The following is a 15,893-nucleotide window of genomic DNA, read 5'->3' as shown; positions in this document are numbered from 1 at the left end:
ACTAATGTTTACAACTGTATAAATGTACTACTAATGCCAACTAATATCTGTTTCTACTCCTAAATAGTCCAACTAATATCTTTTTGTTAGTGCTGCAGCCTTGTTGCATTTAAGCGTGAGATATGAAATGAAGTTAGGACAAGGAAGAATGATGGATGGAAGGTGGATGGATAGATGGGTCAAAGTGAGAAAAAATTATGAAGGGGGTATAGGGTTTGTTTACAAATTTTACTTTGACACATTGAACTAGTTTGATCAAAACAATAACAAAGGTTGTAAACAAAGGGCCAAAATTTCTCAGGAATGCTAAGAAGACTGGATTAAATGTTAAGACTCTTCCTGTGATTTATTTAGAATAATCAAACTAGTTTTTAGATTTCCTAACACGTCACACTTAGATATAAACAAACCCTCAGCCTTGGAGGGGGGGGGGGGGGTACAGTCATGGTTTAAATAGATCCAGTTCGATCCAATTCGATTTTCTGATAATGAAATCTATGCGGTGTACATGAAATCTATGTAGTGTACATGAAATTTTTTAAATGCACATCAAATATGTACATGAACACCAAGACCAAACTGTACATTATTTTTCTGTACAGCAGTGCATGAAATCATTAATGCATGCATTCTTTGACAAGATAAACTATACAGTGGGGACAAAACCATTGATTTGTATAGTTCCTGTTCAAAAGTAATGTCGCAAAAATTTGGCCTTCTCCATATGTCTAGTAGAGTGTGATATAGATAGTGGAAAGCATACACATCAGACTGACTCTTCATTTACAGAATACAAGCAGATATATAAAAAAATAGAAAATAATTTTAGTTATAATTGTCAACCAACTGCTTTAAAATGGGTCCCACTCCCAAATGTTAAATCATATTTTAAAAAATAAAACATTAAATATTTTCAGAACACTGCACCCTGTGACACAAGTATCCTGCATGCATTCCCGCAGCAACAAAGTTTCACATTTTTAAACCGAACTCCAATTTTGGTTCCCAGATACACCTAACCCAATCATACACTCATGAATTCTTCATTAGTAAACAAATATACATTTTATCCAAAATAACATATAAAAGATTTATCTAGAGGGCGAGCACGGGAGGGGCATATTAGATTATCTCCATGCAAGCTTAATTAGCCTTATTCAATTTTTCAAAATGATTCATTCTTCTTAAAATTATATATATTAGCAGGTCTTTCAACACCTGTATCAGAATTCATGTAAGAAATTTCCTTTTCCCCTAAAATATTATCAAGATTATTTTATTTTCAAAATAAACTTTTTTTCCGTGCTAAAAAATACCTTTTTATCCAAAATATGACTTAATTTTTGAGTACGTTTCAGTAATAATTGTAATTGTGATACATTTTATCTTCATTTTCCACAGGATTTTTTTGTGCCGAATTTTAGGACTTTTTCAGATAACTTTCTTTATGTTTATTATTTTTTAAGAGCTCTTAGAAAAAAGTTTTGTCCATAAACTATTATTTGATCTCATTTCTAGACTAGTTTAAATAAGTGTATCAACATTGTTGTACACGAACAGGAATCTTTGAAGCCGTTTTTTTTATGTATTTTCTCAGAGCTGAAGTATGCTCCTCCCCCTCCCCTCCATCCCGCCTCTCTCTCTCCTGGGGGTAGACCCTCTACCATTCTAACAATCTACTTTGTAAACTAAACCCTAACCTTAACACCAGGGGGTTCCGGCCTAAACGAAATAGGGGAGGGTCTCTTTCAGGGGGGAGGACCATATAGTATGTTTCTATATTTCACCGAATTTCGACAAAATTATCAGAATATTGGGTAAATAAAAATTCAAGAACTCTGTTGGTAATGGGTAATGCTCATACATAGACTGTTGTAGTACCAACATTACAAAGTATATTAAAGTAATGTTAATTGAGAGCCATTTCCTTGAATCACAAAGGTATCGATCCTATGAACTTTTTTAAGCATTAATGATTATGAATCCCAATTACTCTCTAGGCCTGTGCTCCCTAGTAGAACTTTATGTCACAGAGTAAGTTATCAAAAATATTGACGCAAAACCAAATACAGCAAAGTATATCCAGGCCATATCAGAATATTATCTATAATGTTTTGTTAGATGATTAAAAACAATCAAACCAACTCAAATCTGCTTAATACACTTTCTTAAACATTTCAAACAAAGCTCCTTAGTACTTCTAATGTTTACAACTGTATAAATGTACTGCTAATGTTTACAACTGTATAAATGTACTACTAATGTTTACAACTGTATAAATGTACTACTAATGCCTCTAAAGAAAGTATAATATTACTACTTACATATAATAATCGGTTCATTATCTTTCAGTTCAAAGTGAAAGAACAGAGGAAATCTCAGAGAGTATATTTTATGTCCCATTAGATCCTGCTGGTTCCAGAACATGGACAGACTTTAAATTAACAAACAAGCAATTTTAAAAGAGAAATATTCGATTAGTTCACATGCTTCAGAATTTTTCTAGTTGAAGATTTTGCTGGTTTTTTTATGCCGATCGATCTATAGAACATTCTGTTAAAATTGGGTTTAGTCCAATAAATCGAGGTTCACTTAGTTCTTCTATTGGCGGGTCTCCGTCCCTGACCGTCAGCAATATCCAAGTCACGGTGTTAGGTAATTTCCCAAAGACCTTTCTCCAAGGGCAACTTCCAAAGTGACATTTTCCCAAGTGCCAACTTCCCAAATGTGCAATTTCCTAAGCGGCAACATCCCAAAGGTTAGATAAGCCTTCTGAGGCGCCGCAGGCTGCAATGGTAGGCCGAGCGCTGCGGCAAGGATGGACTAGGGGTCCGAGCGCTGTGAATAAGGAGAGGCGAGCGCTGCGACTAGAACAAACTTGGGAATTTGCAGTTTGGAATATTGCCACTTGGAAGAATGTCCGTGGAAAGTAGTCGCTTGGGAAAATGCCTTTGGGAAAGCACCTAACATCACGTAAAACTACAACAAAGTAAAGTACAATTTTGTCTTTTTTGATTTTAATTTAAGTCATATTTTGATCTCTATTTCAAAATCTGTCAAAAAGAACGTTATAGATTTTATGTACTTAAACATATACTTAAACATATAGATCAGCATAAAGTAAAAAATGGGTTCCATAGTCCCCTAATTTACCATGGAGTGCGTCTGGATTCGACTTTTCCACAATTGAATTACATTCATATTTTACGACGGAATGAATAAAAAGTTTTTTTTAGAAGTTTTTTTTTATCTTTTTGCAGCCTAATGAGCTTTGATTAAAATATATGACTTCAAAATGAAATGTGTTCAATTATGAAGTTTGCATTTTTATAATATTGCTGTCGAGGGTTAAATTAAATCTAATCAATATTTATCATATTTTCCTTGTTTTTAACAAAATGATTTGTGTTCTTTAACATTTTTGAGGAAACCTCAAGAAACGTTTCTTTGCCGTAGAATCCCCCCCCCCGGCCCTTTAGTTGACCAGATAGATTAAAAATTGCGGCATTTCTGTTCTAAAAAAGAAAAACTGCCTGAACCCGGAAGTTAAATTAAAAAAAAACTTCAATAGAAAATTGTAAATTTTAAAATAGAAAAGCAAAGATGTTTTTTCAAAAAAAGGTTTATAAGGCACTATTGTGAATCTGGCATGCCGCTCTTAAAATTTTACAGTCTACATTCTACACTCTACAGTCTACAGTCTACAGTTTACAGTCTACAGTTTACAGTCTACAGTCTACAGTCTACAGTCTACAGTCTACAGCCTACAGTCTACAGTCTACAGTCTACAGTCTACACTCTACAGTCTACACTCTACAGTCTACACTCTACAGTCCCTATTAGTATCTCCTTCCACCTGAAGTTTAGTATCCGACCCCCCATGACATTGTTATAAGATGTATCGTATGTGTATATTTTATACACCAAGCTCAGATATTTGTATGATAATTGTAATTACGAAGGTTTAAATGGATAAATAATATTTCAAGGGTGGGGTCCACAATACACTATTCAGTCTGCACATTTTAAGATAGATAGATAGATAGATAGATAGATACAAGGTGTCCCAAAAATAACAATGAAATATCAAGAGACTAATTTTAAATTGGATTCTGAAAATTAAGTACAATTACAAGTACAATATATGCTTCAAAATACCCAGTAAATGGGATGAAGAAAAGACTAGGTATATGCATAACATTGTTATTAATTCATTTAAGTTGAAAACTATAGGTGTTCATCAAATTGGAATTGAAACGCTTAAAAAAAATATCATGACTTAATGAATCAGAAAGAAATTGAGTCTTTGTCGCAAACTCAAATATTCTAATCCCTATATCTGTACAACCTGACGGTGTAAACCTTTGATATTTCAAACTTAGATTATTTTTCATAGATTGAAATATCTCAGGTCTACGACATTGGGCTGCAAAAATATAGGTATTAAAAAATCAGAGTTGGTGGCAAAGACTCAATTCCTTTTGCGTTGATATCAAAAATGCTATTCATTTTGAAAATCGTTTCTTCAAAAAAATGACTGGACTCTTATTCCCTGTTTTTTATTACACCATGTAGATGGATAGATAGATGGATAAATTAGACAGAGACAGACATATAGAGTGTATCCATATCCCTATATGTACACAGATCAATAGTAGAGGGTGTGTTACAATAATTCAAATAAATATTTTTATGGTTACATGTGATTTACGTTTAAATAAATATATACATTATACACAGATAGATTCTATGTATTATTGTATTTGTAATGTGTATATCATGTAAGGAATTGAATTTTTGCCACAAATTTTGATTTTCTAATCCCTATATTTTTGCAACCCAATGTCGTAGACTATGAATTCTGTTAAATCAAATCTTATAAGTTTGAAATATCAAAGATATACACCAATAGAAGAAAACCAAAACACAATAAAAAAAGAGAAAAAAGTGATGTTATCTCTCAAAATTTTCAAGAAAAGAGTGCGCAGGCTTCGTAGAAGGGTATTGATAACTTGCCTCAAATTCTATATTATTTTCAACTAGATATCATATATCAAACATTAACCTATAAACCTATGAAATAGTGAGAAATATCAAAGGTCTACGATATCCGAGACAAAAATATACAGATTAGAAAATTTGAGTTTTAGGCCAGTTATCAATTTCTTTGTAAAGACGTTTAGAATTTTCGAAAATTTAAATTTGAATATACCACAAAAACTTTCAACAAGTTAAATGTAAAAGTAACCAAATCGTGTATATAATATAAGGCATTTAGTGCGCTTCGCCCCCATCTTCTATTTCAATTGTTAACATGTTCTCTTTGAAAACACTGTAAAACAAAAACAAACAAAAGTTCCGCGAATTTAAAAAAGAAAATTTCGTGGATTTTCAAAATTTTCAAAAAAAGAAATTTGTCAGAGGCAAATTTTTGAAAAAATGATCATCCATAATCATTCCCTTGGGTCGCGTGAGGTCCCACAAAAAAGTTGGGGCCGATAGGTTCAGCCATTTTGACGTTTATTTGATACAAACGGTCAGACAGACAGAAAAACAGACTTGCAAAGTATATATATATATAGATTTATTGTAAAACTTTATATAATCACAAAAAAACATTAACTAAAATTATATATTTACAAACAGGGTTTAACTTTGACTAAATGAGTTACTGACTAGTTAATATTGTTGATTTAGGTAATTTACAGACAACATGTCTATATTTGTCTGTCTGTCAAACTTTTTAGCTAAATAAGTGTCTATAGTGTCTAGTTGTCTAACTACCTATTTGTCTAGTTGTGTAGGTTTCGATCTGTCTAGTTGTCTGTCTATTTATCTGAATGTATAGTTGTCTAACTGTCCAGTTGTCTAGTGTTATTGCTATCTCGCTGTTCCTCTGAATATTTGTTTTTTTGTTCAAATTTCACTTATCTTATTATAATTAAAACACTCTCCTGTCTTAACATTTATTGTCTATTAACCAGTATGTTATTGTGTATAACATTTGTTTTCGTATAATTTCTGAAATTGTCTAAATTGTCTAAATTGTCTAAATTGTCTAAATTGTCTAAATTGTCTAAATTGTCTAAATGGTCTAAATTGTCTCGTTATCTCCAGTCTGTAGATTGACAAGCTGCTAACAATTCAGCGTTCTTTTTAAAAACAGAACATAGGCTCTATTTTTTACCAACAAGAGAGTATGCTGTTTTACCGACAGAAAAACAGCAGATGTTTTACCGACAGAAAACAGCTGCTGTTTTACAACAGCAACAAAAACGTTAACATTATGTTTGCTCTTGTTACTTTCCAATGTACACAGCTGTTAAATTCAATTTATACAACTGTCGATCACAGTGCACTTAACTTTCCTCATTATTTGATAAAAAATCACTGTCAATCACAGTGTGAATTTGTCTCATGTTATACGATATATGATAAATAAAGATTTTAAATACAATGCTCACAGCTGTTTCTAATTCCTTGGACTAGATGCCGTTTATTATGGTTCCAGATACTGTATACAGCCGTTTATGGTTCCAGGGACTGAATACAGCTGTGTAATGTTCCAGGGACTGGATGCATCCATTTATGGTTCCAGGGACTGGATTCAGTTGATTTTGGTTCTAATGACTGGAAACAGATGTTTATGGTTCTAACGGCTGGATACAACTGTTTATGGTTCTCATGACTGGATACAGTTGTACATGGTTCTAATCACTAGATACAGCTGTGTACGGTTCTAATGACTGAATACAGCTGTTTATGGTTTTAATGACTGGATACATCTATTTATGGTTCTAATGGCTGGATACAGCTGTTTATGGTTCTAATGGCTGGATACAGTTGTTTATGGTTTTAATGACTGGATACAGCTGTTTATGGTTCTAATGGCTGGATCCAGTTGTCTATGGGTCAAATGACTGGATACAGTTATTTATGGTTTAATGACTGGATACAGCTGGTTATGGTTCTTATGACTGGATACATCTGTTTATGGTTCCTGGAACTGGATACAGCTGTTTATGGTTCCTGGAACTGGATACAGCTGTTTATGGTTCTAATGACTGAATGATTTCATCTGTTCTGTAGACAAGTGCTGTTGCCGCCAGAAGGACTGGGGTTGCTCTGAAATTAGAAGAATACAAATATTGACAAAAAGATAATGGTTACATTTTTATAGATAATTCTTTATAATATTTTTGTAAAATTTGATTAAGAATGATTTCAAGTGTCTTTAATTTTAAAACTACAGCTAACAGTTAAAAACATAAGCCTACCTGTCAAGCTACTACTATTGCTTTATTTTAGTAACATAGAAAAAAGAAAACTTAAATCTGAACTCAATGTTGTTGTAAAAAGTGATACCAGTCCCTTTAACATAAACTTACTGTGGTTCTTTAAAGTATCCCTTGAGAGCTGTGGAGAATGATCTAGAAGTTTCCAAAAGTTTCCGCCGCGCCATATCCAGCTCCTGCCGCTGTCGTTCCGGGAGCAGTGGAGCTAGACGAGCTGCAGAGTCTAGAAGCAGCTTCATCTCACTTGCAACATCCCTAAAAAGTATTTTTGCATCATCTTTAAACAGTATTTTTGCAACATCCCTAAACAGAACTTTTCATCATCCCTTAATAGTACTTTTGAAACATCCCTCAATCCTAATTTAGCAACATCCCTAAACAGTGCTTTACATCATCCCTAAAGGATTTGTTGCAACATCCCGGAAAATAAAATTTTAGATATTACTTTTGCAGCAATGTCTTTCAGATAACTTAAGAACTAACCCAAACAAAAATTGTAGCAGAAAAAATAGCAAAATATAGAAGGAAATTGGACTTTTTATTCTGAAATGGTAAAAAAAGATTAATGCAATTATTGTTATATGTAATTTTACAGCACGAATACTAGTTACAGTCCTTTGGTTAAATCCAATGTGTTTTTGTTGATACGGAAAATTGTTAAATTGATTAAAATGAAATATCATAATTCATTTTATTATTGGCAGAATTGGTCAGCAACATATTATTAGTAGAGAAAACTGATATTGAACATTTTTGAGGGTTTTTTTTGCTCAAAAGTTTATCTGTTTGTGATCTCGCATTCAGTTGTAAACTTGTTTCTCCCTTCGTAAAACCGTTTAATATGTCATTACTATCGGGAAAAACCCAAACCAAATCTCAAAATTATTTATTTTAAGAGTTCCAGATCGTCATTGACCAAACATTTACAAATGTAAATATCAGAAGAGTAATTCAAACTTCATAGCTGAAAAAACGTTGAAGGAACTTGCCTAAAACTCGAAATTTCAATTTGTTTGCATATTTGGAACCTGATCAGATTATTTCAAACCGAATCAAACAGCCAAAGGTTGAAATGTTTACACCATAAATTTGCAAAGATTTGGTTTAGAAAACTAGAGTTTTAGGAAAATAATTAGACCATGCAAGAAACAATATTCAAAAATGGTTCAGATACAGGGTGTCCCAAAAAACATGGGAATTCAGTGACGAATTCGATATCGTCTTTGTTATGAATTAGCATTGTAATACCTAAGTTCAAAAGCCATAATATTATTATGTCTGCTAGAGTTTATTTTATGAAAAGGGTAAAAGACTGTAAAGATGTGTTTATAATTTCTCCGTAAGATGAACAGTGAAGACGGACAAGTTTACTCTGTTTGTATACTGCAATTTTCTTGTTTTACTAAGTACAACTGAATGCAGTCAAAACATAAGCAAACAAAATGTAAACATAGCAGACGAAACTCTTACAGATTAAAGCTTTCTCAGTAGGTATCACTATACGAAATCGAAGACTTTTGTTAAAAAGACGACGTCAAATTCGTCACTGAATTCCCATGTTTATCGGGACACCCTGTACCAGGAAAACATGTACAACTCTATCAAATGTACCTCCCATATAAAGAGTTTTCAAACTTTAAAGATGAAAAAATCTATTAAACTTGCCTCAAACAGTGATCAGACCATGACAGAAACAATGTTCTAAAATGGCTCTGGCTTCATCAAACCAATATCTTTTCTTTTATTACTTACTTTATGATCTCTAGGAAAGCTGTTCTCTGATTGATGAGTCCAGGCATCTTGTAAAGAGTGCGCCGGAGCGCAGTAGCGCGCCGACAAAGGTCACCAGCGAGAGAAGCTGTATTGGTCGCGCTCTCAACATCAACACTTCCTTCCCATTTAAACTCCCAACCTTTACTTCCGGTATCTTCCCATTTCCCTTCACATTCATTATGGTCTAGATGTTTGTTTCTTCATTATATCCCGTTTTTGACAAACCTCAAATATCTAAATTTTTATAATCTCTATATCTTTTCAACCTGATGGTGTAAACCTTTGTGCTTTCCAACTGTGACCATGTTATCTGTTAGAATTCATATTTTGAAATATCTAAGGTTGACAACATCCGGTTACAATGATAAAGGGATTAGAATATTAGAGTGTGATGTAATAGTTCATTTGTTTATCAAATCAAATGCAATTAAGGAAGCTTGTATTGAATGAAATTTAGATAAAATAGCAGACATGATAGCCTATTAGGATTAGAAAGACGAAAAAAACTCTTATAATTTTTTCAACTGCAAAGCATTAATTTTTGGTCGAGTTAAGAGTTATAGGTGTAGAACTTAGGAGATGGTGAAATAGGGTTGTATACATTCTACTATGACGTATTAGGACAGGACTATATAGTTTTATTGTAAAAAACAGCATTTGTAATCAGCAGACACAACAATTTTTGTAATAGCGTCACAGTAAATTGTAAACAAACTCTATCCCCATTAGTTCCCCTCCACTTAGTTCTTAGTTATGTGAATGAATATGAAGTTTGTTTATATATATAGAATTCATCCAGAGAAGTCTTTCTGGAAAATAGCACTTTAAGTTATTACTGCAGGATTATATTGGAAAATGTGGCGAAATTGTTTGGGAAAAAAAAATTTGATATGAAATGAAAATCTTTTAGACTTAAAAGAGTAAAAAAAGATTTATTAAAAGACATTTTTAACAACGGATATTTTTTAAATGGCAAATACATTATTTTTTTAAGTTCAAGAGAATTAGCAAATTGTTTGTACTGCCAGAATTTATTAATTAAAATCTGAAAATTTAGCTAAATTTATCAAATAATAGTGAATATTTAGAATTGATGCCGTTAGCTTTCTCAAATTTTACCAATTAAAAATAAATTGACTCTAAAATTCTTGGCGACAAATTTTAAAATTAATAAGATTATTAGGTTTAAAGAAGATCATGTCTGAAAAAAATACTAAAAATAATAAAAATGTCTGAAAATTTTTTTTTAAGAAATGATTCAAGTGATAACATTAGACTTTAAAACCACGGAAAGCTTATAAGTGTGAACTTGTGAAGTAATACAATAATTAAGATTTAGAATATGGAAAACGGACTGTTATATGTTAGCAATTAATTGAAATTAGATTAATTTGAATTATTTTGAATCTTGAATTTAAAATGATTACAAAATGAACTTCATGTTATTAACATATTGGCATGTGAAAAATATCCATAATGTATGATTCCTAAAGAATTTTCTCTGCCTTCTCCTACAAAACGATCAACCTGGACTCTCTCCCGCCCACGTTCCAACGCGTACCGTCCAGTCTCACTGTATCTCTCCCTTGATATAAACCGGTTTCTGGGATCAGCTGATCCCCAACCCAACTCCACGTGTGGTCTCCGCTCAGCTGATGCAGAACGCTTGGCCTTCTTACCGAAGGTCCATCTTGACTTTGTGAGAGTATTACTGTTAGTATTGTTTATGCTAATGTTAGTAGAGGAGTTGAATGGTGAAGAGGGACGGGATCTTGATTGACTAGATGATGGACCTGGAATATTAAATTGATGTAAAAGTAAGTTTTTAATCTGGAACTCTATAGACCACAAACTAGCCCTGATTCTGAAGTTTGGACCTTGTCGCAGCAAGCTGTGACATTTGATTACTATTTGACCTATTACAAATAAATATGTTGCACTTTTTTTAAATTATTATTTTAGGGGGCGAAGTATAAAAAGTATAAAAAGACAACTTTATAAGTCTAAAGATTGTTCAATTATTGACAAAAATACTATTGGATCCAAATTGAAGAAACCGAATGCATCTAGGCAATGGTTAGCCTAAGATGAAACCCTCATAATAAATGATAATTCGAATTTTCATAAAACAATATGCATAATGTTTTGATTTGTGTGCTGTTAGGTGAGATTTTCTGTTAGAAAATAACTCTGTCTACAGTGACCGAACTATCTAATGATAATTAAACAGTAAATTTCAATACCTGGAGATGAAGGTCTTGATCTTGATTTTCTTGAACTTGAACCAGAACACCTGAAAAATATTCATAGGAATAGACTCCGATTGTTTAAATTGTTCAAAAAGTTCAAATTAATTCACAATTATAGCGTGGATAGAAACTGAATCTTAATTTGAATTCTGAACTATAATTAATCATATCATGAACCTTGCAGCAATTTCAACAATGTTAAAACTAGAATGTTAAATTTTAGTAAAAGTTTCTGTACAAATATTTTGTTCCCTATTTTCAACTAACTTTCCAGGCTTGTTTTACAGTTTAAGCTTTGAACAATTAGAATTCTCAAATAATCTAAGTTTGAAATATCAAGCCTCTGTTAAAAATATTCACTATATCATCATTTCAGTAATTCTAACTATCTCAACGTGGTCACCATCTGAAGTATCTGAATTTACCTATGATGATGTTGTGAATGACAAGGACATTGATGTCTAGGTTGAGGAGGAGGAGGAGAAGGTGGAGGGTGTCTACAGGTGTGTGGTGGAGGTGGTCTACGGACTAGACCCAGGACTAGATCATAGGAACTATTGAGGTTCTCGTTACTTGCTAATCTTGCAAGAGCAGCTTTGACGTTGTCTTCAGGAGGATTATTTCCTTCGCCTTCAACCTGAACATGGAGAACATTATAGTTTCTACACATACATTGATAGATTTCAAGAAGGTATAATACATATTTACACTTTTGGTTCGGTTTCATGAAAAGTAAAACGATCAACTATAACTTTTTATAGGGACACAGTATATGGCTGCAGTTAGGATTATAAATATTTCTAAAAAATCACCAAAAAAAAAACACCAAAATGTTATATGTGACAAGCAAAGCAACAATTACATAAAGTTAATTTTTGTCTCAAAAGAAGTAATAATTTTGCATGGGCTTTAAGAGAAGCATAATATATTTGATTGAACTAGATTTAATAATTGAAGTTTAGAAGATTTTTTTAATTAAAAAAATCTAAGCTAAACAGATACGCTAGTTCTATGATATTTTCTAGGCAAGGATCTACTAGATGGCTTTATGATAATATGGGTTGATATTACAATTTTAATTATTGTAATATATGATAAATTTTGTGTTTCCCCAAAGTTTTCTTTAATTATGATGGTTTGATAATTAATTCCTTCCCTGCAGAGAACTTTATTAATTTATTCCTTGTTTATAAAAATTAAATATTCCTTAATTATATTTTATTCTAAAACTATACATCAATGAGGAAGTGAGGTATCTTCTTTGTCTTACAAGAACACCCTGTATTATAATATATCCAGTAACACCCTGTATTAGAATATATCCAGTAACACCCTGTATTAGAATATATCCAGTAACACCCTGTATTAGAATATATCCAGTAACACCCTGTAGTAGAATATATCCAGCTACACCCTGTAGTAGAATATATACAGTAACACCCTGTATTAGAATATATCCAGTAACACCCTGTAGTAGAATATATCCAGTAACACCATATATTAGAATATCCTTGGTTAAAGGAGGGATTAGGGGTACCCGTGCGGCCATGAGCCCAGCAGTATCCTGTTCGAACCCAGGTAGTTAGCAGAACCCTGCCCAAACCCCACGGAATCCCAGCAAAAGACTGCTCAAAAAACTAACTTTTATTGATAATTGATTTAAAGAAGAAAATATTTCAAAAATAAAAATAAATGCTCTTAAATTCTTTTTTAGTGTTTTATGAATTATAAAAGAATTATAAATATCATAATTATATACTTTCATCTCATTTTTGTATGTATGGTTTACCATAATGAAGGATAAATAATAAGTTGAAAAATACATTTATATGTAAGATTTTACATATCACCTATTCTTCATCACTGTGATCATTCCATCTAAAGTTTTTGCTAAATCTAAGAAGACAAAATTTTACACTTAAAAAAGATTTAAAGCGTTGATTTTTATTTTTAAGCTAAGAGGAGTATCTAACCTCCCCAAGTCTTCATTTTTGAAAAATTTTCTTTTTAAAGTCAATTATCAATAAAAGTTTTTTTTTAGCAGTCTTTTGCTGGTGTCAAAAAGGATTCAGCGGGGTTTGGGCAGGGTTCTACCAACTACCTGGGTTCGAACAGGATATTGCTTGGTTCATGGCCACATGGTCCCCCCTCCCTCGTTAGAGACGGATTCATAAAACTGACTTCTCTCTTCTACCCTGAGGGCAGACCTTGATAGGAAACATGGAAACATCTTCCAAAAATCTATTCTTCTCTTTGTTTAAACTAAACCAAAATTTAATGGTTTGTGTCTTGTTTGGTATTTTGTCTGGATTGTCTAATCTATCTGATCTGTCTGTCCTACCTGTCATGTCTGTCTTATCTCGTCTGTTTTATCAATGTTGTCTGGATTGTCTAATTATCTGATCTGTCTGTCCTACCTGTCATGTCTGTCTTATCTCGTCTGTTTTATCAATATTGTCTGGATTGTCTAATTTATCTGATCTGTCTGTCCTACCTGTCATGTCTGTCCTACCTGTCATGTCTGTCTTATCTCGTCTGTTTTTTCAATGTTGTCTGGATTGTCTTTCTCGGCTTATTTTTCCTTGCCTTCCTGTCTTTCCTGATTTTTCTGTTTGTCCCATCTGTCCTACCTGTTCTATCTGTTCTCTTTATTTTATCTGTTCTCTCTATTCTATCTATTCTCTCAATTTTATCTGCTCTTTCTGTCCTATCTGTTCTTTCTATCCTATCTCCTCTATCTGTTCTATCTGTCCTATCTGTTTTCTTTATTCTATCTGCTCTATCTATTCTATCTTTTCTTTATTTTCTATCTGTTCTATTTGCCTTCTCTGTTCTATCTATCCAGTCTGATCTATCTGTTCTATCTGTTCTATCTGTCCTCTCTGATCTATCTGTTCTATCTGTCCTATCTGTTCTATCTGTTCTAAATGTCCTATATTTCCTATATGTCCTATCCGATCTATCTGTTCTATCTGTTCTATCTGTCCTATCTGATCTATCTGTTCTATCTGTTCTATCTGATCCATCTGATCTATCTGTTATATCTGTCCTCTCTGATCTATCTGTTCTATCTGTTCTATCTGTCCTATCTGTTCTATCTTTTCTATCTGTTCTATCTGTCATCTCTGTTCTATCTGTTCTCTGTAACTATCTTTCCTGTATGTCTGTTTTGTCCGTCCAGACAGTCTTCTTTGTCTTGTCCGTCCAGTCCTGTTTGTCGTGCCTGTAAAATCCGTCCTTTGTCCTGTTTCTCCTATTTGTCCATTCTATCCTATTTGTCCTGTCTGTCCTTTTGTCCTGTCTGTCCTATTTGTCCTGTCTATCCTATTTGTCCTGTATGCCCTATTTGTCCTGTCTATCCTATTTGTCCTGTCTGTCCTATTTGTCCATTCTGTCCTATTTGTCCTGTCTGTCCTATTTGTCCATTCTGTTTTTGAATACTTTATACATATAAATATATATATACTATAGGTCTGTATTTATAGAACACTGGTTTCTATCATGCTGGGATAACTAGCTAGACAATTATGCACTACTAGCTGCATATATAGACTTCATTATATTCTGCAGTACATTGTAGACAATTATGCACTACTATCTGCATATATAGACTTCATTATATTCTGCTGTACATTGTACATAGATGCACTGTACAGCATCTGTACAACACTGTACAGTGTGCAGAAATAATTTAAATTTTATTTCAAAATGATTTTCCGCTTTTAGGATTGGAAAATGGTATTTCTTTATTGCTTGCTTTGTTGAATAATAATACTGGTGTCAAGATCTAATATCGATTTTCTATCAGAACTTGATTTGTTTTCAACCTTTTTAATGTCAAACAGCTCCTCGTGAAATACAATTTTATAAATGTTTTTTTTCAGTTCAATAGGCCTTAAACCAGGCTTTTTTTACAAATATCTTTGTTAAATTGAAGAAAATTATAAATTATAATTTTGGCATTTGTATTTTATTGGTCATGAATCTTTGAAGACTGCTTGATTAAGTAAATATTTAGTACTATGGTTCGCTTCGCGCCCCCTTTCCTGTAAATAAAGGAATTGAGTCTCGTTGACGCAAACTAAAGTTTTCTAGTCCCAATATTATGCTTTGATATTTCAAACTTGGATTATTTGATTTAACAGCATTCATAGTTTGAAATATCTAAGGTATACTACCTTTGGTTGCAAAGATTTAGAGAGACTCAATTCCTTTAGATTTAAACTATTGCTCTGAAAGTCGGCCATTTTTAGAAATTCTCAAATTTTGACAAATTTTTCTATTCGAATAAGTGCACTTTCAAATAAAAACTATTCTTTTTATTTTGATAGTCCATAAACCTTCCCGGGGTCATGACGAAAAAAAACATTGTAAAAACGTATGTACGTGATGTGCGTATTAAGGTTATCCTCCACAAAAGGTTTTATTTATCTCAGTTGAACCAAACAATAATATTATTATTAAATAATTCTGGGATAATAATATTTGTGAGTGATGAAATCCTAGACTCATGATTAAACTGTCAATTCCCTAGTTCCCACACACCTTAGTTTGTAGGTGTACCAGGGGGGGGGGG

At 32.7% G+C, this 15,893-nt stretch overlaps 1 protein-coding gene across 1 annotated transcript in view; it reads right to left on the bottom strand.

The window, feature by feature from the left end:
- Nucleotides 1–5,597: 5,597 nt before the first annotated feature.
- Nucleotides 5,598–15,893, bottom strand: part of LOC111709894 (uncharacterized) — a 26,265-nt gene continuing 15,969 nt past the window's right edge. Inside the window, exons 3-8 of the mRNA XM_023483832.1 lie at nucleotides 11,743–11,954; nucleotides 11,312–11,361; nucleotides 10,556–10,861; nucleotides 9,048–9,234; nucleotides 7,389–7,550; nucleotides 5,598–7,125 (exon numbers count right to left, since the gene is read on the bottom strand). Coding sequence (XP_023339600.1) covers nucleotides 7,050–7,125; nucleotides 7,389–7,550; nucleotides 9,048–9,234; nucleotides 10,556–10,861; nucleotides 11,312–11,361; nucleotides 11,743–11,954 — 993 coding nt within the window. The 3' untranslated portion in view covers nucleotides 5,598–7,049. The remainder of the gene's footprint in view (nucleotides 7,126–7,388; nucleotides 7,551–9,047; nucleotides 9,235–10,555; nucleotides 10,862–11,311; nucleotides 11,362–11,742; nucleotides 11,955–15,893) is intronic.

The sequence above is a fragment of the Eurytemora carolleeae genome, unplaced genomic scaffold (assembly GCF_000591075.1).
Source record: "Eurytemora carolleeae unplaced genomic scaffold, Eaff_2.0 scaffold334, whole genome shotgun sequence".
NCBI classification, from domain to species: domain Eukaryota; kingdom Metazoa; phylum Arthropoda; class Copepoda; order Calanoida; family Temoridae; genus Eurytemora; species Eurytemora carolleeae.
The sequence above is the reverse complement of the archived record's forward strand: the minus strand, read 5'-3'. Positions and strand labels throughout refer to the sequence as shown.